This window comes from Microplitis mediator, chromosome 9, assembly GCF_029852145.1.
Source record: "Microplitis mediator isolate UGA2020A chromosome 9, iyMicMedi2.1, whole genome shotgun sequence".
In the NCBI taxonomy this organism is placed as follows: domain Eukaryota; kingdom Metazoa; phylum Arthropoda; class Insecta; order Hymenoptera; family Braconidae; genus Microplitis; species Microplitis mediator.
In genome coordinates, this window is record NC_079977.1 from 22,081,398 (window position 1) to 22,103,830 (window position 22,433).

At 30.6% G+C, this 22,433-nt stretch overlaps 1 protein-coding gene across 3 annotated transcripts in view; it reads right to left on the reverse strand.

The window, feature by feature from the left end:
• Positions 1–22,433, reverse strand: part of LOC130674469 (transcription factor SOX-13) — a 104,327-nt gene that overhangs the window by 68,683 nt on the left and 13,211 nt on the right. For 2 of the 3 annotated variants that reach the window (XM_057479810.1, XM_057479809.1), the window contains exons 2-3: positions 14,958–15,035; positions 14,705–14,809 (exon numbers count right to left, since the gene is read on the reverse strand). In XM_057479810.1, the coding sequence (XP_057335793.1) occupies positions 14,705–14,751 (47 nt within the window). In that variant the 5' untranslated portion in view covers positions 14,752–14,809; positions 14,958–15,035. The remainder of the gene's footprint in view (positions 1–14,704; positions 14,810–14,957; positions 15,036–22,433) is intronic. The other variant, XM_057479812.1, reaches the window with a different exon arrangement.

The following is a 22,433-nucleotide window of genomic DNA, read 5'->3' on the forward strand; positions in this document are numbered from 1 at the left end:
TGAGAAATCAGGTGGAAAAAATTAGAAATGGAAATTAAAATTAAGCTAAAAATTGCAATGGAGACGCAGCAATGAATTTTTTTGGAATTCAGAATCAGCAAGAAAATTTGCGGTGGTAATTCAGCAATAATCCTAAGACTGAAAATCAGCAAGAATAATGAGACTAAAAGTCAGTTACAATTCTAAGACGTAAAATCAGTAATCATTCTAAGACTTAAAATTAGGTAGAATTCTAAGACTTAAAATCAGCAATAATTCTAAGGTGAAAAATCAGCAACAATCCAAAGACTGAAAATCTGCATGAATTCTAAGACTAAAAATCAGTAATAATCTTAAGACAAAAAATTAGCGATAATTCTAAGACTTAAAATGAGCAATGATTATAAGACTGAACAATCAGCAATAATTCTAAGACTAAAAATCAGAAATCATACTTAGACTTAAAATTAGGTAGAATTCTAAGACTTAAAATTAGGTAGAATTCTAAGACTTAAAATCAGCAATAATTCTAAGAATAAAAATCAGCAATGATTCTAAGACTGAAGAATCAGAAATAATTCTAAGACTAAAAATCAGAAATCATTCTTAGACTTAAAATCAGCAATAATTCTAAGAATAAAAATCAGCAATGATTCTAAGACTGAAGAATCAGCAATAATTCTAAGACTGAAAATCGGTAACAATTCTAAGACCAAAAGTCAGCAATGATTCTAATACTGAAAAATCAGTAACAATCCAAAGACTGAAAATCTGCATGAATTCTAAGACTAAAAATCAATAATAATCTTAAGACAAAAAATTAGCAATAATTCTAAGACTAAAAATCAGAAATCATTCTTAGACTTAAAATTAGGTAGAATTCTAAGACTTAAAATCAGCAATAATTCTAAGACTGAAGAATCAGCATTAATTCTAAGACTGAAAATCGGTAACCATTCTAAGACCAAAAGTCAGCAATGATTCTAATACTGAAAAATCAGTCACAATTCTAAACTTAAAAATCAGCAAAAGCCCTGAGACTTAGAATCAGTAACAATTCTAAGACTAAAAATCAGTAACGATTCTAAGACTGAAAAATCAGAAATAATTCTAAGACTAAAAACCAGTTTCAATTCTAAGCTTAAAAATCAGTAACAATTCTAAAACCAAAAGTCAGCAATGATTTTAAAACTGAAAAATCAGCAAAAATTCTAAGACACATCCAGCGATAATTCTAAGACTCAAAGTCATCATTAACTCCAAGACTACAAAGTTAGCAATAATTCTAAGATTCATATTCAGTGACAAATCTAATACTAAAAATCGGCAATAATTCTAAGACTCATTTTCAGTGATAATTCTAAGACTGAAAATCAGCAATAATTCCACGACTAAAATTTAGCCATTTAAATTCAGTAATAAATATTTGAAGTGAAAATCATCAATACTGCTCAGGATTAGAAATCATCAATGAAAATTCAGCAATCAATATTTGAACTGTATTTCAGCAATAATTCAAAGGACCAAAAATCAACACCAAAACTAAGGCTAAAAATTAGCAATTAAAATTCAGCAATAATTACTAGACCTCAAAATCAGCAATAATTATTAGGCCTAAAAATCATCAATGAAAATAAAAATATTAAAAAAGAGAATACTAAATAAATAAATGTGCAATTATTTATTGACATTAAAATGACCTTTTAACCCTAAAACTGTCATCACCAATAAATTAAAATAAAAAAGGGAGTAAAAAGAGTAACGAAAACATAAAATCGTTTGAAATGCAAAACCAAAAGTATTTCCGTACTATCCAGTGCAGAGTACTGTACACACAACACACACACACACGCACACATGAAACGTCCTTTCATTGGTATATCCATTCGACATGAAGAATAACGCCACGAGCGAGAAAAAAAGCATCAACAGCGATGAAGCTAAGCGAGATAAAGGGACCGAGCAGTGAACAGAGCCAGAGCCTGACTCGGTGACGGCGGCAATGAGCGACGAGGAGAGAAAACTCCCTAAGTTTGCAGTAACCGAGAGAGATCGAGATTGAGAGGACAAGGGGACAAACACATGTTGCACACTCGGTCCACGCATGGTAGTCGTCGCCATACCATATACATATATATATACATACATATATATATACACAACAAGAGACGTAACGTAAGACTAACAACACAATGGAGGCAACAGCTGCATGATAGATGATCCGAACCAACTTTTCTTCTCTTCTCTCTTTTATCTTTGCCTCCTCTTGTGTTCCTCCTTCTTCGTCTTCTTCTTCTTCTTGCCCGTCTTCTTATTCTTTAGTTATATTACTACAATCGAGCCTTTAACCGGTCGTTATAGTTTAAGTTGTATTTACTCGCGGAAATCGACCAAAAAGGCGCGACTATCAACGGTACTATCAAAAACGTTCTGGTTTTTATTTATTAAAGGTTTCAATTTTTTTTTACCACTTGCTTTTACTGTTCCATCATAATTACGGTGTAATTTTAATTAGATGTTGATTTTTTGGTGGTTAAAGGTTTAATGGTTAATTTTAGGAATGAAATTTCTGTGGTTAATAGAGAAAATGAAAAAAATTAGCAATGATTGCTTACTAATAGGAAACTAGAAATAAATACTCGGTGTCAGCAATAGGTTCTGAGTTGCGGAAAATTCAGCACTGAAAAGTTTTGAAATAATTTTCCAGCTGGAAAATTCAGCAAGAATTTTCCAGTAGGAAAAATCAACAATGATTTTCCAGTAGGGAAATTCAGCAACAATTTTCCAGCAGGAAAAATCAGCAATAATTTCCCAGTTGTAAAATTCAGCAATAATTTCAACTCGGAAAATTCAGCCGCAATTTTCCAGTTGTGAAATTCAGCAACAATTTCCCAGCAGGAAAAATCAGCAATAATTTCCCCGTTGTAAATTTCAGCAATAATTTCCGCTCGGAAAATTCAGCAACAATTTTCCAGCAGGAAAAATCAGCAATAATTTTCCAGCAGGGAAATACAAAGCACTAAAGTTTAGCGATCATTTCGGGAAATAATAATTAGTTACAGTTTTCCTGCAATATAAATAATTTTCCAGCAATAAAACAGCAGAAATGTAACAGTAATTTTCCAGCACTAAGTTTAGCGGTTTTTCTGAAATGAACTACAGAATCTTCCGGTAATAAAATATAGCAATTTTACCAGCAATGAAATTAGTAATTTTCCAGCAATTAAATTCAGCAACAATTTTCCAGCAATGAACTATGCGATTTTCCGGCTTCAACCGTAGAAATAATTTTTCAGCAGTGGAAATAGTAACTTTTCAGCAATAAAATCAGGCAAAAATTTTCCAGCAATAAGATTTACCAAAAGTTTTCCAGTAATAAAAAATAGCAAAAATTTTCCCGTAACACATACATAACAATAATTTTCCAGCAATAACGTCAATGATTTTCCAGCAATAAAATTAGAAATTTTCCATTATCAAAGTTTAGTACAAAATTTTCGAAAATACAATTCAGCATCACTTTCCCACCAATGAACTATGCAATTTTCCGACATAAGACGTAGAAATAATTTTCCAGCAATGAAAATAGTCACTTTTCATCAATGAAATGAGCAAAAATTTTCCCGTAACACATACATAACAATAATTTTCCAGCAATAACGTCAATGATTTTCCAGCAATGAAATTAGAAATTTTCTATTATCCAAGTTTAGTACAAAATTTTCAACAATAAAATCCAACCTCAATTTTCCACCAATACAAATACAAGAAAATTTTCCAATAATAGGTATCGCGATTTTCCAGCAACAAAATTAGTGATTTTTCGGAAATAAAATCCCCAAGTAATTTTCTTTATGAAAATTTCTTAAAAATTTCCCAGCACACGAAAACTCAAAAAATATCTTACAGACAAAAAAAAAATAATTTCAGCTTACATATTTTCGGTCACAAAATTACACAACATTGTTCTCAATTCCCAGCCTTGAAAATTAAAATTTCGCCTCAACTTTCAATTACACATTGTCAATCACCAAACAAACCTCCATACCTCACACTCTCACGCAACAAACAATCATAATTATTATCACAATCATTATTATCATAATCACACTACATTTAACACATATTGTGAACAAACCAACCGTTTAATCACAAATATTTTAATTCGCCAATTGATTAAACACTCAAATTTTTTCCCTTCCTCATTTTAATCCGAGTTTTTTTTCCTCAACCTTGATATCAAAATTATATTTATATATACATACATACACATATATATAAATATATATATAAATATGACCAATTACTGTCAATAAATCGCTTTTATAATTTAACTATTTTATTGTTATCTCAATTTACAATTCACTCTTACCAACATATATATATATATATATATAAATATATAACGGATATAAAATAAAATGAGGACGAAGATGAGAGTAAAAACTTTCACCTTGAGATTAATTAGTCACGTGAATGGAAATTTTAATTTTTTTTTTATTAATTTAAAATTTTTTATTTCTTCCCAAATTAAATATGAAAAAAAAGTGATGGTTAAAATTAAAATTAAAATTGAAATCTCGGGACACTCGGATCGAAACTGTTAGAAGTGGGGAGATAAAAAAGTTATGGGATATATATATGGAATATTTATGGTAGTTGTTTGAACATAAGCCGCTGGATCATAATGTCATGTGTATTAACAATGGGATTCAAGAAGTAAAGGATGAGAATAGTGCCGTAGTATATTGTAGTATAAGTAACATAAAGTATCAATGTAACGGTTATAAACGATTACAATTGTCAGATTCGTACGAATAAATGGATAACAATGGAGTTAAGAATTTATATGAGTGGAAGATGTATGTATATATTTATGAATTATTGTACGGTACGGGATCTACTCTTTGAGCAACAGCGAGTTTTTAGATTGAGAATATTTAATTTGGGGTTTTATTTATGGGTGAGGTGTTAAATTTTGTGAGATTATTCATTTTATGGGGTAATATTCATATTTTTATTACTGGGTAATTGTTGCTGAATTTTAATTTCTAATTATTCCTGTTAGAAATTTGTTGCTGATTTTTTATTCCTATATCATATTGTTAGTAATTTGCTGCAAATTTTTTATTGTTGGCCATTTGTTGCTGATTTTTTATTGCTAATGTTTATTGTTAGCAATTTGCTGCTGATTTTTTATTGCTAAATTTTTTTGTTAACAATTGGTTGCTGATTTTTTTATTCCTAATTTTTATTGTTAGTAATTTTCTGCTGATTTTTTATTGTTAGCAATTTGTTGCTGATTTTTTATTGCTGACGATTATTGTTAGCAATTTTCTGTTGATTTTTTATTGCTAAATTTGTTGTCATTGCCAAAATTAATTGCCGAGTTTCTATTGCTGAAATAACGTTGCTAGTTTTTAGTTGCTGATTTTTTATTGCTGAAAATAGTTGCTAATTTTTCATTTCTGAAAATTATTGCTAATTTTTTATCGCTCAAATTTAATTGCTGAGTTTTCATCGCTGAAAACACTTGCTAAGTTTCTATTGCTAAAAATTAATTGCTAATTTTTCATCACTGAAAATTAATCGTTGATTTTTTATTTCTAAAAATTATTGCTGATTTTTCTATTACTGAAAATTAGTTACTGAGTTTTCATTGCTGAAAATTAATTGCTGAAAATAGTTGCTGACTTCATTACTGAAAATTGGTCGCTAATTTTTCATTTCTGAAAATTATTGCTAATTTTTTTATCGCTCAAATTTAATTGCTGAGTTTTCATCGCTGAAAACACTTGCTAATTTTCTATTGCTAAAAATTAATTGCTAATTTTTCATCACTGAAAATTAATCGTTGATTTTTTATTTCTAAAAATTATTGCTGATTTTTCTATTACTGAAAATTAGTTACTGAGTTTTCATTGCTGAAAATTAATTGCTGAAAATTAATTGCTGAAAATAGTTGCTGACTTCATTACTGAAAATTGGTCGCTAATTTTTCATTTCTGAAAATTATTGCTAATTTTTTATCGCTCAAATTTAATTGCTGAGTTTTCATCACTGAAAACACTTGCTAAGCTTCTATTGCTAAAAATTAATTGCTAATTTTTCATCACTGAAAATTAATCGCTAATTTTTTATTTCTAAAAATTATTGATGATTTTTTATCACTGAAAATTAGTTACTGAGTTTTCATTGCTGAAAATTAATTGCTAACTTTTCATCACTGAAAATTATTGCTGATTTTTTCATCGCTGACAATTAATTGCTGAGTTTTCATTGCTGAAAATTAATTGCTGAATTTTCATCGCTGAAAATTAGATGCTAACTTTTCCTCACTGAAAATTATTGCTGAATTTTTCATCGCTGAAAATTATTGCTGAGTTTTTATTGCTGAAAATTAATTGCTGAATTTTCATCGCTAAAAATTAGATGCTAACTTTTTCTCACTGAAAATTATTGCTGATTTTTCCATCGCTGACAATTAATTGCTGAGTTTTCATTGCTGAATTTTCATCGCTAAAAATTAGATGCTAACTTTTTCTCACTGAAAATTATTGCTGATTTTTCCATCGCTGACAATTAATTGCTGAGTTTTTATTGCTGAATTTTCATCGCTAAAAATTAGATGCTAATTTTTCATCACTGAAAATTAATCACTAATTTTTCATTTCTGAAAACAAATGGCTTTTTTCTAGCTGCTTATTTTTCTCCCAATAAATTTCTAAAAATCCCCAACAAATTAATCTATACCATTCATTTAATAATCACTTACCTCCAACCGCTAAAAAATTTTCCATTTCCAAACTTAGCCGGTGTCATTAAGATACAATCAGCAATTATAACAAGTAATCCCAGCAAACCCACACATGCCCCTGTCTTTATACCGTCCCCTTTTATTATAACAGCGATTGAGAGCTGATACAAAGTGTCTCCTCGTATATTCCATCTAGATATAAACTCGACGTGTATGATTATACATTAGCTTGTCGTGGCGCATCGTAAGTAGGCAGATAGATAGATAGATACGATCGAGTGCCGTCCAATGTATACACGTTGAATCGCTTCAGTTCTCATCCCCACCCCCAATCCTCCCTTCTACCCTCCCACCCTTTCTTCTTACATCCCTACCTTTCTGCAACCCCATCCCTCCTTCTCGTCTTTACTGACATGCGACGATAGATCTATACAGACGGTTGTTTGATGCTCAGATCGTCATGGCAAGGGCCACGCGCTTTGACTGCTCCCTAGAGAACAAAATCTCTCTGTTATGTTACGCCGCGTCCCTTTTCGTTGGTGTACAGAACCACCGTCACCATCTCAACCAGACCCAATACGGGGACCTCACCAAGACCACCTTCAATTCTAGTGACTCCCGATTACGATCCCGTTCCTATTCTCCGACACTACACCATACGCACTCGCATTTTCCCGTCACCTCATTCCAGACTAGACCATTCGCTGTTACAACTCACTCTTAATTCTCTCTATATTTATTTTTTCTCTTTCTGCCCTTACATTTAAGGGCCACCCTAGTCGTAGTTATGTCCCTTATATTTATTACTGCGCTCGATTCCACAGAAACCCACACACTCGTTCTTGTTTGCGAATCGGTCAAAGCACAACTTTTTCCTCTTATTTATTTAACTTTTTTTTTAAGGACATCGTGCCTTTTAATTAGCATTACTCGTTAAATTAGTCAGCCATTTTTTTTTTTTATTATACTCCAGTTTCTCTTCACTAGTCCGATATTTTCAGTTCTCATTCTTAAATTAACGATTTTTCGTCTATATGAACATCTGGAGCTGTTGGTATCAATTTTAGAGAAAAAAGTCCTGATGATTTTTTGTAGGAAATTTTATAAGCTACAAAAAAGGTCCTTGCAACTTTTCCATTATTTTCAATATTGAGCCCGGAATTGAAATATTTGCATCAGTGTCAATTTTTCAAAAAATTGATTTTTGTTTTCAAAAGCTTCTGGAACCTAAAATTTAAATCAAAAACGAAAAAGTTTCGAACAACTTTTGTAGGAAATTTTACTGGCTACAAAAAAGGTCCTTATAATTTTTCCATTATTTTCAATATTGAGCCCGGAATTGAAATATTTGCATCAGTGTCAATTTTTCAAAAAATTGATTTTTGTTTTCAAAAGCTTCTGGAACCTAAAATTTAAATCAAAAACGAAAAAGTTTCGAACAACTTTTGTAGGAAATTTTACTGGCTACAAAAAAGGTCCTTATAATTTTTCCATTATTTTCAATATTGAGCCCGGAATTGAAATATTTGCATCAGTATCAATTTTTCAAAAAATTGATTTTTTTTTTCAAAAGCTTCTGGAGCGGGAAATTTTAATCAAAAACAAAAAAATTTCAAATAACTTTTGTAGGAAATTTTACTGGCTACAAAAAAGGTCCTTATGACTTTTCCATTATTTCCAATATTTAGCCCACAATCTAAATATTTTCATCTCAGTATCAATTTTTCAAAAAAATTGATTTTTTTTTTCAAAAGCTTCTGGAGCCTGAAATTTTTACCAAAAAAAAAAAAGTTTCAAACATTTTTTGTAGGAAATTTAATCCCCTACAAAAAAAGTCCAGTCAACTTTTCCCGTATTTTTGATATTTTCCAAGTTACCGTGGTTTGAAACTGAAAAACTGATGAATTTTGTAAAAATAATTGATTTCTTAATCAGAAATTTTTTGACCATTGTTACAAAAATTGTCACGTGCAGTAAATTGAGTAACAGCCGGTTTTCTTAAAACTTTTTTTCGTTTTCACAAAAAAAATGTATTGCCAATGCGATCTTATGATCACGAGGGAGCAGCAATTTATAAATAATTGATACGCGTCCGGTAAAAAATGAATTACGTCTCCCTATGTACTACAATATATAATATGAGGAGTTGCTTTACAGTAAAACGAGTAGCGTACCCGCGAGACACGAGTTACGTCGTTGAGTTTAGTTTGAATGTTATATATATATGCAGTCTTCACAAGGGATGTTGAGGAAGCGTAACATAAGCCGCATCAATTTTGCAATTGGAGAAATTTTATGTCGCACGGACGCCATTTATTATGAATGAGAACTTGTAAGGCCACCCTTCTTATCTCACTGCATATTCTACTTATTTTCGTTTAAAAATAGGGAATAAAAAAAACATGGGCTTTGGTCAACAAATTTACTGATCTCGAAATTTTTATATTTTACTTTTTATTCCTTTCGAGGGTTAAATATTAGAAATATCGAAAAATTTATTCAGACCTTTTCTGTAGCTCGGAAAATTTCCTACGAAAAACTTTTGAAAGTTTTTTTTATCGGAACGATAGATAAGGATCTACGAGCCTGTAAAGATCTATAATGATCAAAATTAGAGTCCAAATTTAAAAAAATGAAAATTGGGGGTTAAATATTAAAAATATCAAAAAATGTATTGGAACCTTTTTTGTAGCCCAAAAAATTTCCTACAAAAAAGTTTTTAAGATTTTTTTTATCTGATCGATAGTTTAGGATCTACAAGCCTGTAAAGATCTATAATGATCAAAAATCTATCATGACCAAAATTAGAAACCAAATTTTGAAAAGTGAAAATTAGGGATTAAATATTAAAAATATCGAAAAATGTATTCAGACCTTTTTTGTAGCTCGGAAAATTCCCTACAAAAAACTTCCAAAGATTTTTTTTATCTGATCGATAGTTGAGGATCTACGAGCCTGTAAAAATCTATAATGATCAAAATTAGAGACCAAATTTTGAAAAATGAAAATTGGGGGTTAAATATTGAAAATATCGGAAAAAGTATTTCATGCTTTTTTGTAGTCCGAAAAATTTCCTACAAAAAGTTTCTAATGATCTTTTTTGTCCGATCGATAGTTTAGGATCTGCAAGCCTATAGAGATCTATAATGGTCAAAAATCTATAATGACCAAAATTAGAAACCAAATTTTGAAAAATAAAAATTGGGGGTTAAATATTACAAATATCGAAAAATGTATTTAGACCTTTTTTGTAGCCTAGAAAATTTCCTACAAAAAACTCCTAATGATTTTTTTTATCTGATCGATAGTTAAGGATCTACGAGCCTGTGAAGATCTATAATGATGAAAAATCTATAAAGTTCAAATTTATAAAAACTGAAATTTTGGCTAAAATATCCAAGATATCGAAAAAATACAAAAGACTTTTTCTGTAGCTCTTAAAATTTCCTACAAAAAAGTTTTCACGGTTTTTGTTCCAAAACCAAAGCCCTCAGTTTTAGGAGGTAAAATTCAAAGATATCGTTTATTAAAACAAGAAACAGAACTTTTTCAAATTTTATATATTATTAAAATTTATAACTATAATTATAATTATATTTATATATATAAATAATCCACTTGACTCGTCTAATCAACAACAACAAAATAAATAAAATAAACAACAACAAAATGTTGATTCGCGTGTGAAAACCACTCAACGCGCGCGTGAACTCGCCATTAATTCTCGAACTAACTCTCGTAGAAAGTATTTTATTCCACGTACTTGTCTCATGTATACAATCAAACAAACATATATATGTATATATATAAATATACATATATATATAAATTTACGTTGTACACTTGGCGTACAAAGGGATCTTGTGGCTTTGTAAGACGAGGATCCTTTATCACCATGGCCACAAATAAAAAAAAAATATATATATATATTTATATATATGTATATACAACGCAATCGTTGTCATGACTTTACTGTACAATCTGCACTTACACTAGTAGACTAAAGAAGGGGTATAAAATAAATAAAAGAGTATAGAAGAGGATATAGTGTAGCTTAGTAGAGTGAAAATGGCAGTAGAAGAAAAATAAAGCTTTTGTCGGTGAACGTACGCCATTATACGACATCCGGCCAGTGACGAGTAGAGTAAAGAGTAGAGAGGCGAAGTAGAGATAAAAAGAAGATGAGAATGAAAGAAGAGAAGTTGAAATAGAGAGGATATTAATAATGTGTGCTGAGTAAATTCGTGATGAAAAATGTTGGCAAGTTATTTCTGAGGAGGGTTGTTGGTACTCGTTTGAGAGGAAATTTTATGGTGAAGGTGAGAGACATAAAATTTAAGTGATAAAATTTACATTTTTGAAATTGATTATTTTCAAAAAAATTTTTTTTGTTAATTTTTTGAAGAAATGTCGTCGTGTTGGTACTCGTTCTAAAAGGATTTTGATCAGGAATTTAAAGTAAATAAAAAAAAAAAAAAAAAAAAAAATGAAAAATTATAATTTCAATTTTTGATCTCAAAATTGTGGGTCAAATATTAAAAATAGAGACAAAGTTAATCAGACCTTTTTTGTAGGGCTTTAAATTTCGTGAAAAAAAGTTTTGATGACTTTTTGTCTCTGAGTTGATTGAAGTCCGCGTTGGCAGCACTCGCCAAAGGCTTCTGCAAACTCAACAATTTTAATTTACGTCACAATTCATATTTCTAGTAAAAAAAAAAAATGGTTTTCTTTTGAAAGGAATAAAAATTTAGCCCGTCGACATTTCCAGCATTAAAAACGCGCGAACATAAAGCTCAAAGGAAAATAATGTCTCTCTGATTACTCGGCTCAGTGGAACTCTGCCGCTCTCTAGTTTTATTCCTCTTCCTCTTTATCTTTCTCTCGCTCAGTCAGGTTTGTTTAGCTTTTATTTATATCAACTCATACCAGATCCCAGGTCATAGTATGGCGCGCGTCCACCGATTTCCGGGCCGTAACTCTCCTTCTTTTATCTCTGTCTCGAAAATCCGTGAGACTGGATTAAAATGATGTTTGCGTGAAAGCCAAATGCTTTACAAACTTTATCTTCTCAACACGAATGTTCGTATTAGTCGTCAGCGTAATAAAGGGGAGGGGGTGGGAAAGCGATAGATAGAGAAGACAGAGAGAGGACAGGGGAGGGGGAAAGCATACTGTGGCCCTTTTATCTCAATCTGTGATGATGTGGCCCCCAATGTCTCTGTTTGTATTCCTAATTTCTTTAGCCGTCGGTGCACTGTCCCGTGTATTATTATCCGATCTTATCTCTCTGTGCCCTCCATCTAATACCTAACGCTCTTTGTTTATGTTTATTAAACATTTTCATAAGTTTTATTTATAAATATTGATCTAAGATAAACTTTCGTTCATAAAAATAATTCAAATAATCGAAAATTTATTTTTTATAATTTCTGACTGAAAATTTACAAAATTCAGAAAAAAAAATTATTAATTTAATTTTGTAAAATAACTTGTGACCTAAATTTTATTTTTCTAAAAAAAAAAAAAAAAAAAAAAAAAAAAAAAATATTTGTAACTTGACCCCATTGCTTACAGATTAAAAAATTCTACCTTTTAAAACCCGACAAAATAACATTTCGAGTAACAAAAGACGAAGGTTATCTACCCTCGATAATCGTTATCAATAAAAAAATAACCGATACAGCTATTGACAATAGATCGGATGTTTAAGTAGACTATCGATGACTCAGGGACATAAATTCAATGGTAAAAAAAATCTATATATATATATATATATATATATATATATTTTTTTTTTCTTATATTTGTGATTATAGATGGAGAAGAAGAAGCATAAGAAGAAGAAGTAGAAGAACAAGAACAAGATGGTAAAAAAAAAATAAGAGAGTAGTAAAGGCAGGACGACGACTTTTCACGGTGCCTACAACCCGCGCACATATATTCCATGGGAAAATAAATCTTGTGGACACTCAACGGGAGGGAGAGACTGGACACTGGACGCTGTCACCGGACACGAGTTGCCACGACTGCAACAGATCGCGTGCGTGAAAGAGACGACGGCTATCAATGCTTGCATTATGTATATAATACTGGCTACATATTTGTATATATACATACATATATGTCTATAGGTGTGTGTACGTGTTTGGTTGAATCGACCAAGTATGTATTTAAATGTATACATATATCTGATAATATATATTGTCACCACTTACGGATTTTTATGTTACATTGACATTTTTTTTTTTTTTTTAATTCATATCCACTTAACGTTGAGTGGAAATGGTAGCTATTGATGATGGGTTATCTGTTGTGCTACAGGACAATTTCATTTAGTATTTTTGGTTTTATTTTTTAGGTTAACGTTGATGTGTTGTCGGTTGCAATACAGGACAAATTTTTTTTTTTTTAAAAGGGTGACATTTTTATTTTTAAAAAATACTATAACAAAATGGCGAATGTTAAATAAAGTAATTTTTTGAATTTATTAAAATAAAGGTTTTTTTGGAAACTTTGAAAGGCCAAAGTTCAGGTCTAATGAAGTCATTTGTATGCAAAATTTATTGAGCTTTAAAATACAAACAATGATTTTTTTGAAAAAACATTTTTTTACTATAAATTGATCATTTTCCAAAATCAAACTATCAGAAAATCAATTTTTTCAATTTTTTCAAGTAAAAATTAATTTTTTTATTTTTCTATGCCTCAAAATTCGTCTACTTTACCCGGAATTCAATAAATTTAACCACCAAATTTATGATTTCCCAAAAAATTGTTTTTCTTTCGAAATTTATGTAATTAATTATCTATATCTCTGATCCTCGTCCAATAAATAAACTCATCAGTGGACTTAAAACCTGCGTTATCTGTTGCGCTACAGGACAATTTCATTTCTTATTTTTTAGGTTAACGTTGATGTGTTGTCGGTTGCAATACAGGACAAAATTTTTTTTTTTTGTAAAAAGGGTTACGTTTTTTTTTTTAATATTCACTGGCTATTATTTTTTAAAAATACTACAACAAAATGGCGAATGGTAAAAAAAGTAATTTTCTGAATTTATTAAAATAAAGGTTCTTTTGGAAGCTTTGAAAGGACAAAGTTCGGATCTAATGGAGTCATTTATATGCGAAATTTATTGAGCTTCAAAATGCAAACAATGATTTTTTTGAAAAATCATTATTTTACTATAAATTCATCATTTTCCAGAAACAAAGTGTCAGAAAATCAATTTGTTCAGTTTTCAATTAAAAATTAATTTTTTATTTTTCTATGGCTTAAAATTCGTCCACTTTACCCGGAATCCAATGAATTTTACGACCGAATTTCTAATTTCCCAAAAAATTGTTTTTTTCTCGAAATTCATATAATTAATTATCTATATCTCTGATCCTCATCCCATAAATAAACCGATAAGCGGCCTTAAAATCTGCGTTATCTGTTGCGCTACAGGACAATAAATGTATACTTAATGTAACTTTAAGTAGATATAGATGCGTTACGCCTAAGGTAGTATTTTAAAAAATAGTAAAAGTACCCATAGGTATACAATTGCCTCTCACACTAATACTCATATTCATATTCAGAGTCAGAGTAAGACTTAGACTTGTATAACATCCATACACAGAAAGTAAAAAAGGCCTCTGGTAGATACGACACACTCGATTCAATGTGAATGCAACGAGCGGGCAGTATAGAGTATAAAAGCCTTAAGGCTACGGTTAAATCTCTACGCGTGAGAGTCCTTCTCTCGTTTACGTTTACGGTCGTTATTATATGTATATATATTTAGTATTATAGTATAAGACAGAAGTTGAACTGAGTAGAGGCAGGTGAGCGTGCGTAAGACCCGTGTCTACACGCACTATCCACATTTACTAATAAACAATAATAATCATAATAATATCTTATATAAATATATAAATATATATACATATATATATTGTAGAGAGCAGAAAGACGTCTCTTACCGATTAGATATCTCTCCCTTCAGCAAACACCGGATTCCCCCGTGCATTCGATTATCGTCTCCACCGGAACTCCCTCAGCGTCGACTTGAGTCTCATGCTGTGCGTCTATTATTTTTTTTTTATTATTTATAATATTTTATTTTCTCTTTTAACATCTCAAGGATTTAATTATTATTTTTAAAATACCACTGATATCGAATTATTAATATTTTGTAATCCAATTTGTATATTTAGTTTTTTTTCTTTTGCTTACCGGATTGTGGATCCTTCAATTCCGGGCTGCTTCCACCCACGCTCGCGGTCTATGGGTCATTGGTAAGCAATGACTTGGCTGTAATCATAATAATAATTTTTATTTTTTTATCATTTGCTGGTGATTTGGAAGCTGATTTCAGTCTACGAAAGGTCTCGGGAATTGGGTGGTTGTAACTTTTTAACAATAGGTTATATGATATTTTGTTATAAGACCAAATCTGTAGGTAATGAAACAACCTTTAAGGTAAACATATATTTTATATATTTATCTCATATTTTTTCCGAGAAAATCGATTTTGAAATGAAAAATTCTAAGCGCTTATTTTCAGAATTCGAAATCGATTTTTTGGATCCATTTGATCTCAGTGCCATTTATCACAACTGGATACCCAAGGGACTTATTTTACAGGAAATTTAATCCTCTACAACTTTGGTCTCTTACAAAAATCCTCTAAAACCAATAGTTTTCCAGATATCGCCATTAGAAGCCTAAAAAAAAGCGGTCATACCCTTCCGAAAAGTGGCTGCAACTTGAACTAACTGTCCCTCTCTTGCAATCGATTCTACGGTCTAATTTCACTGAACCAAAGTTGTAGGTAATGAAAAAAGCTTTCCAGCGACCACTAACAGAAGACCCTTATCTCAAAAATTCATAATAATAATAATAAAAAACTAAAAGTATAAAAGTGAAGGTTCAATTTCGGAAATGAATTCTGTCATAAAAATGTAAATATCTCGTAAAATAATAATTATAATTATAATCTTATAATTAATATCTTAAAAAGGTAACGTTGAAGCTCATAAAAGGTATAAAAAAAAGCATGCCGGACATGCCGTAACCGTCGGAAGCTGCAGGTGGTCTGATCTATAAATAGTTAGATGATGTTGGGATTGAGGTTGCTGGTTATATGGGAGTGGATATACAAGTATATTGACGTATACTACAACCTAAGGTATATATATATATATAAATATATACAGTATATTTCTAATATAAGTGAGAAGGTAAGAGATACTCTCTACTTCAGTAGCCAGAGTTTGGATTGGCTGGCATTAGAAAGCGGCTAAGACTGAGATTTAATTTCTTCCGCCATTATGTTAAGTCCTAATTCAAATTATTTATTTCATATATGTATATATATATTGACAAATAAACTACGAGGATTCAATTGAGGGCCACTAAGTTGAGCAACACAACTTTGTTTGCGTAAAATGTCTGGCTAATGTTATGTACAACCGTGTAGTTTGTCCATGTAGTCAATATAGTGTAGGCATAATGTAAGAATTGCGGCAGCAGGATGCTGGAAAGTCCAGTCGAGTCGAGTCCAGTCCAGTCCGAATGGAGTAGCTGGTGGAGTAGCATGGTCAGGTGGCTCGCAAGGACGCGCCAGGCCATTCACCCAACTCGCTTATATCTCAGCCGTACATATGCGTACTCCTTTTTTTTCTTGTTTATTTAGTTTCCTTCGAGAGTGGGCTTGCTCTCGGTTAACTTGGCTACTAATACGCCCCACCTATCTTCCTCTTCCTCGTCATATTGTAATTTATTATTTTTATTATTGTTTAGTTTTATTAATTAATAGCTAATTGCGAAGCATTAATCAATATTACAATGGATTAATCATTAATAAAGATGTCGAAAATTTTGATACTGATGAATTAATGATTAATTAAGGCACATTAATACTTAATTACAAAGTGTTAATCAAATTAGTCATTTATTGTGACCTATTAATCATTAAAGTAATGAATTAATCGATTCAGATATCAAAAGTCTTAATTTTTCGATAATTAATAATTAATTACGAAGCATTAATCTATTGGGTGCTTCGTTTATTATTAATACGAAGCATTAGTGATTAATTACTAAACAATGGTTATTAATGAGGATTAATACGATGGATTAATGATTAATTCTATGCATTAATGAGGGATTACGACGCATTGGTGATAAATTACGACGCATTAATGATTAATACCATGCATTAATTAGCCTAGATTTTTACTAATGAGTTTTACGGGGGATTAATAAGTAGCACGAAGCATCAATTTTTAATTACGACGAATTAATCTATTGGAAGCTTCGTTAATTATTAATACGAAGCATTAGTGATAAATTACTTAACATTGGTTATTAATGAGGATTAATACGATTGATTAATAATTAATTCCACGCATTAATGATCAATTACGACGCACTAGTGGTAAAAATTCTGTATAATGATGAAGTTCGACGCATTGGTGATCAATTACGACGCATTAATGATTAATATCATGCATTAATAAGTCTAGATTTCTATTAATGAGTATTACGAAGCATCAATTTTCAATTACGACGCACTAGTGGTAAAAATTCTGTATAATAATGAAGTACGACGCATTGGTGATTAATTACGACGCATTAATGATTAGTACCATGCATTAATAAGTCTAGATTTCTATTAATGAGTATTACGGGGGATTAATGAGTATCACGAAGCATCAATTTTTAATTACGACGCACTAGTGGTAAAAATTCTGTATAATAATGAAGTACGACGCATTGGTGATCAATTCCGACGCATTAATGATTAATGCCATGCATTAATTAGTCAAAATTTCTATTAATGAGTATTACGGGGGATTAATGAGTAGCACGAAGCATCAATTTTTAATTACGACGCACTAGTGGTAAAAATTCTGTATAATAATGAAGTACGACGCATTGGTGATCAACTTCGACGCATTAATGATTAATACCATGCATTAATAAGTCTAGATTTCTGTTAATGAGTATTACGGGGGATTAATGAGTATCACGAAGCATCAATTTTTAATTACGACGCACTAGTGGTAAACATTCTATATAATAATGAAGTTCGACGCATTGGTGATCAATTCCGACTTATTAATGATTAATGCCATGCATTAATTAGTCAAAATTTCTTTTAATGAGTATTACGGGGGATTAATGAGTATCACGAAGCATCAATTTTTAATTACGACGCATTAATAATTTAAAAAAAAAGTACTAATAGTAATTTCCGATGCTTTTCTACTTAAGATAATACCTTTTTAATTAACAATGACTTGAAATAAAATAATGAAAAATTTTTAATGGACTTAGAGATGAAAATATTTTGATTGTTAATACATTTGTCTCGATAGAATATTTCTGTTATTAGCTTTCTTTTCACCGGCAATATACTTATGCTGTCAAAGCCAGGAAATAAGAACAAGTTTTGTTCGTTTGAGTTTGTTAGTATGCGACTGGGAACGTACAATACTTTTGTACAGCGGCGATTAGTTTCCGGGGCTGTTTCGCGAGTTTATTTCTTCATATATCTATATATGTATGTATGTAGGGTGAAGCGAAGCCAAAGAACGAAGAAAGAATTATAAGAGCTCGCGGGTAGGAGGTCGAGGAGCTGACAGGGGTGGGGGCCAAAGGAGCCGATGGTAGGGAGCAAAAGTCGATTGAACATAAATTGAATGATTGGGGCGCGACGAGGGTGCTTGATTGTTCATTCAAACAACAATCGTAATTGCGTTACACCAACTCAATACACGGCGAGTCAAGACCTGCGTGTATTCTCTAATATACGCTTTAACCAAAACTAAATGAGAGAGTAAGAGAAACGTCATCGGGGAAATGTCGGTAGTCGTTTTCTGTCCGTGTGTGAAAATGTGTGAGTGTGTGTCTAGCGATTGCATGAATACGAGTACCCGCAACTCGAGCACCTTCGGACTTCTCGAATCAACACTTGACGCACTACCCACTTTTCATGTTAACGTTGTTAGTGCTTAACGTACAATCATTCAAACACGTGTATGAGCACTGTCAACCTCTCACTATATTCATTTCATTCCATTCTCTTTTACGTCTGCCATTTTTCCATTCTCTTTTTTTTTACTCTCTAATTAAATTAATTTCGCTTTTTGTTTTATTTTCACTTTGAACAATTTTCATGCAATACCAGCTTCAGGAATTTTTTCAGTTATAATTGAGCTACGAGATCGAAATTTTGATTTTTACTAAAAGTGATTGATTAGCTTGAAAATTTCTGTCAGCTCAAAGTCACATTTTGTAAATTTGAAAGGTTCTAATTTTGAAAAAATTATTTCTTGAACACTAATAGGACTAGCGACCCCACCTTGGGCTCAGAATTTCGTTGGAATCCTACTTGATACTCGAAAAATCTTAAAATTAGTAGCAAAAATTTTTTTTTGAATTTTCAAAAACTTAAAAAATTAACTCTTTGAATTTTGTCGGCATTGACTAGTTCAACTTTAAAAATTCATAACTCGGCTTTTAATCGGACTACAGACTCCGTCTTGGGCTCAAAATTTTCTCAAAATAATCCTCTATACTACAAAAATATGAAATTTCATCCAAAAAATTTATTTATCCGTTTTCAAGAACTTCCAAAATTAATTTTTTGAATTTCATTAGTCGTTCAATTCAACTTCAAAAATTCATAACTCGGCTTTTAATCGAGCTACAGACTCCGTCTTGTAATCAAAATTTTCTCAAAATAATCCTTTATAATACAAAAATATAAAATTTCATCCAAAAAATTTATGTATCCATTTTCAAGAACTTCCAAAAATTAATTTTTTGAATTTCATCAGTCGTTCAATTCAACTTCAAAAATTCATAACTCGGCTTTTATTTGAGCTACAGACTTCGTCTTGGGCTCAAAATTTTCTTAAAACAATTCTCTATACTACAAAAATATGAAATTTCATCCAAAAAATTTATTTATCCATTTTCAAGAACTTCCAAAATTAATTTTTTGAATTTCATCATTCGTTCAGTTCAACTTCAAAAATTTATAACTCGGCTTCTAATCAAGCTACAGACTCCGTCTTGGGCTCAAAATTTTCTTAAAACAATCCTCTATAATACAAAAATACAAAATTTCATCCAAAAAATTAATTTATCCATTTTCAAGAACTTCCAAAATTAATTTTTTGAATTTCATCAGTCGTTCAGTTCAACTTCAAAAATTCATAACTCGGCTTCTAATTGAGCTACGAACTCCATCTTGGGCTCAAAATTTTCTAAAAACTCTGCTTTATTCTCAAAAAATTACTAACTCATTCCCCAAAAATAATTTCCCCATTTTCCGTCATCAAACCAAACCCACCCCCTCAAACTCTGACCCTCCCAAAAAAATTCATAACCCAGCTCCTAATTGCCCTAGTGCCTTTTCTAAAGACTCAAAATTTTCTTAAAATCCTTCTTCGAAATCCAAAAATACCAAACCGCCCAAAAAATAAATCATAAATTTGCCAACAAAGTAATGGTATAATTGTTGGTTACTAAAAGTAAATTGTCAAGGTTATTGACTAAAAACACACATTCACACACACACACACACACACACACACACACACACACACACATACACACTTGAGGACATTGAGTAGGTAACAGTAAGGTGGCAAGTACGCAGACAACTATAATGATTTGCTTAGTTAATATTTGTTCAGCTACGCGTTCCTTTCTACGCTTCCTAAATTAAGGTTGACGTATTGTCACCAGTCTTTATCTTTATTTTATTATTTTTAAATTATTACCATAATAATACACCACACAATGACGAGGCTAAACCATCATAGTTGTCATTATTGTCGGACTTTGTTTGACCAGGTGAAAATTTAACCAACTACACATCACAAGACAAGTCCATCATATAATATATATATTATATATATATATATATATATATATATATATTTTATGTATATTTATTATGTATTGTGTTATTATATATCTACTAAGGTCACGCTTGTCATTTATAGTACAAAGAAGTTTAAAAAAATTTTTGACAATTTACTTTTTTTTTTTTTTTTTTTTTTTTTTTTCTTAAAATGAAGCAACATCTCTATTCTTAACACAATACGTCATCTGACAATAGTTTTCTAATATAATTAGTGTGTGCGTGTGAAATTACGCAATAGTTGTCTTACTTTTATCTCTGGACCACACGAAAAAAAAAAAAAAAAAAAAAAAAAAAATATAATGGGCGCCAGGTCAGCTATTATGAAAAAAATCGTCAAAGGGTCGAGTGATTTAGACTGGGGTCCAGTTTTTATCAAAGGACAGTTTTTACTTTCCATTGAACTTATTGACGGAGATTTAGATGAAAAAAAAAAAAAAAAAAAAAAAAAAAATTATATATATGTATATAAGTTTGTAAAAGTGAACCGGAGATTTCTCATTTCCAGGTAATTAATTTACAATGATGCCAACAGAGCGAGCGAGGGGAGCTAATCCTTGTTTTCGAGGGTTACTTATGACCTTAATCTTCCGTTAGCTCTTTTACACTGTTTTATTATTGTAATCAGTAGTATCATATAACACTTTGATTTGTAGATATCGATTGACACTTAGAACTGAGGTAAGAAAATTTTCGCCGCTTCGAGATTTTTGTCGTAGCTCATGGCCACGATTTTCGGAGAATTTCAACCTGTCGGGTAATTTTAGCCATACAAGAAGTGAATTTAGATAATTTGACAGCTCAATTGTGTCTTTGAGTTCAGAAATTAGTAGAAAATTAGGTTCGAAAAAAGTGAGGTTAGAAAAAAAATTTCCACTTGAAAATTATAATTCAATTTTAATAACAAAATATCGAATAAATTACAAAAAAAATTAACTTTCGACACTTTAGTAGAGAATTAAATTAAATCTCCTGTAAATTTCATAATTTAAACCCGCGAAATTTAAAAATTCGAAAAATCTAATTTTCCTAAAAGCGGTCAAAATTTCTTTTTAAAAAATTTTTGACAGTCATCTATGTCTAGAATATCGAGTAAATTATATCAAAAGAAGTATTTTTTTCCAAATTTTCCAATTCGAACTCGTGAAGTTATAAAATATTCATTTTTCCAAAAGTGAGGTTAGAAAAAAAATTTCCACTTGAAAATTATAATTCAATTTTAATAACAAAATATCGAGTAAATAACAAAAAAAATTAACTTTCGACACTTTAGTAGAGAATTCAATTAAATCTCCTGTAAATTTCATAATTTGAACCCGCGAAATTTAAAAATTCGAAAAATCTATTTTTTCTTCAAGCGGTCAAAATTTATTTTTAAAAAATTTTTGACTGTCATCTATGTCTCAAATATCGAGTAAATTATTTCAAAAAAAGTATTTTTCTCTAAATTTTCCAATTCGAATTCGTGAAGTTATAAAATATTAATTTTTCCAAAAGTGAGGTTAGAATTTTTTCTACCGAATTTCCAAATGTCTCTCGACTCAAAACTTATCACTAAAAATATATTTGCCTTCACTACAACAGAGAATTATTTAACTTGAAAAAAAAAAAAAAAAAAAAAAAAAAAAAAAAATTGTAATCGTATAGAAATAAAATTAAATATCAATAAACACAAATTACTAATTACAAATCACTCAGCGTACAATAATAATACAACATTGTATCCAATCAAAAGCTATTTATTACAGTCCATATCGTAACATCCCCCC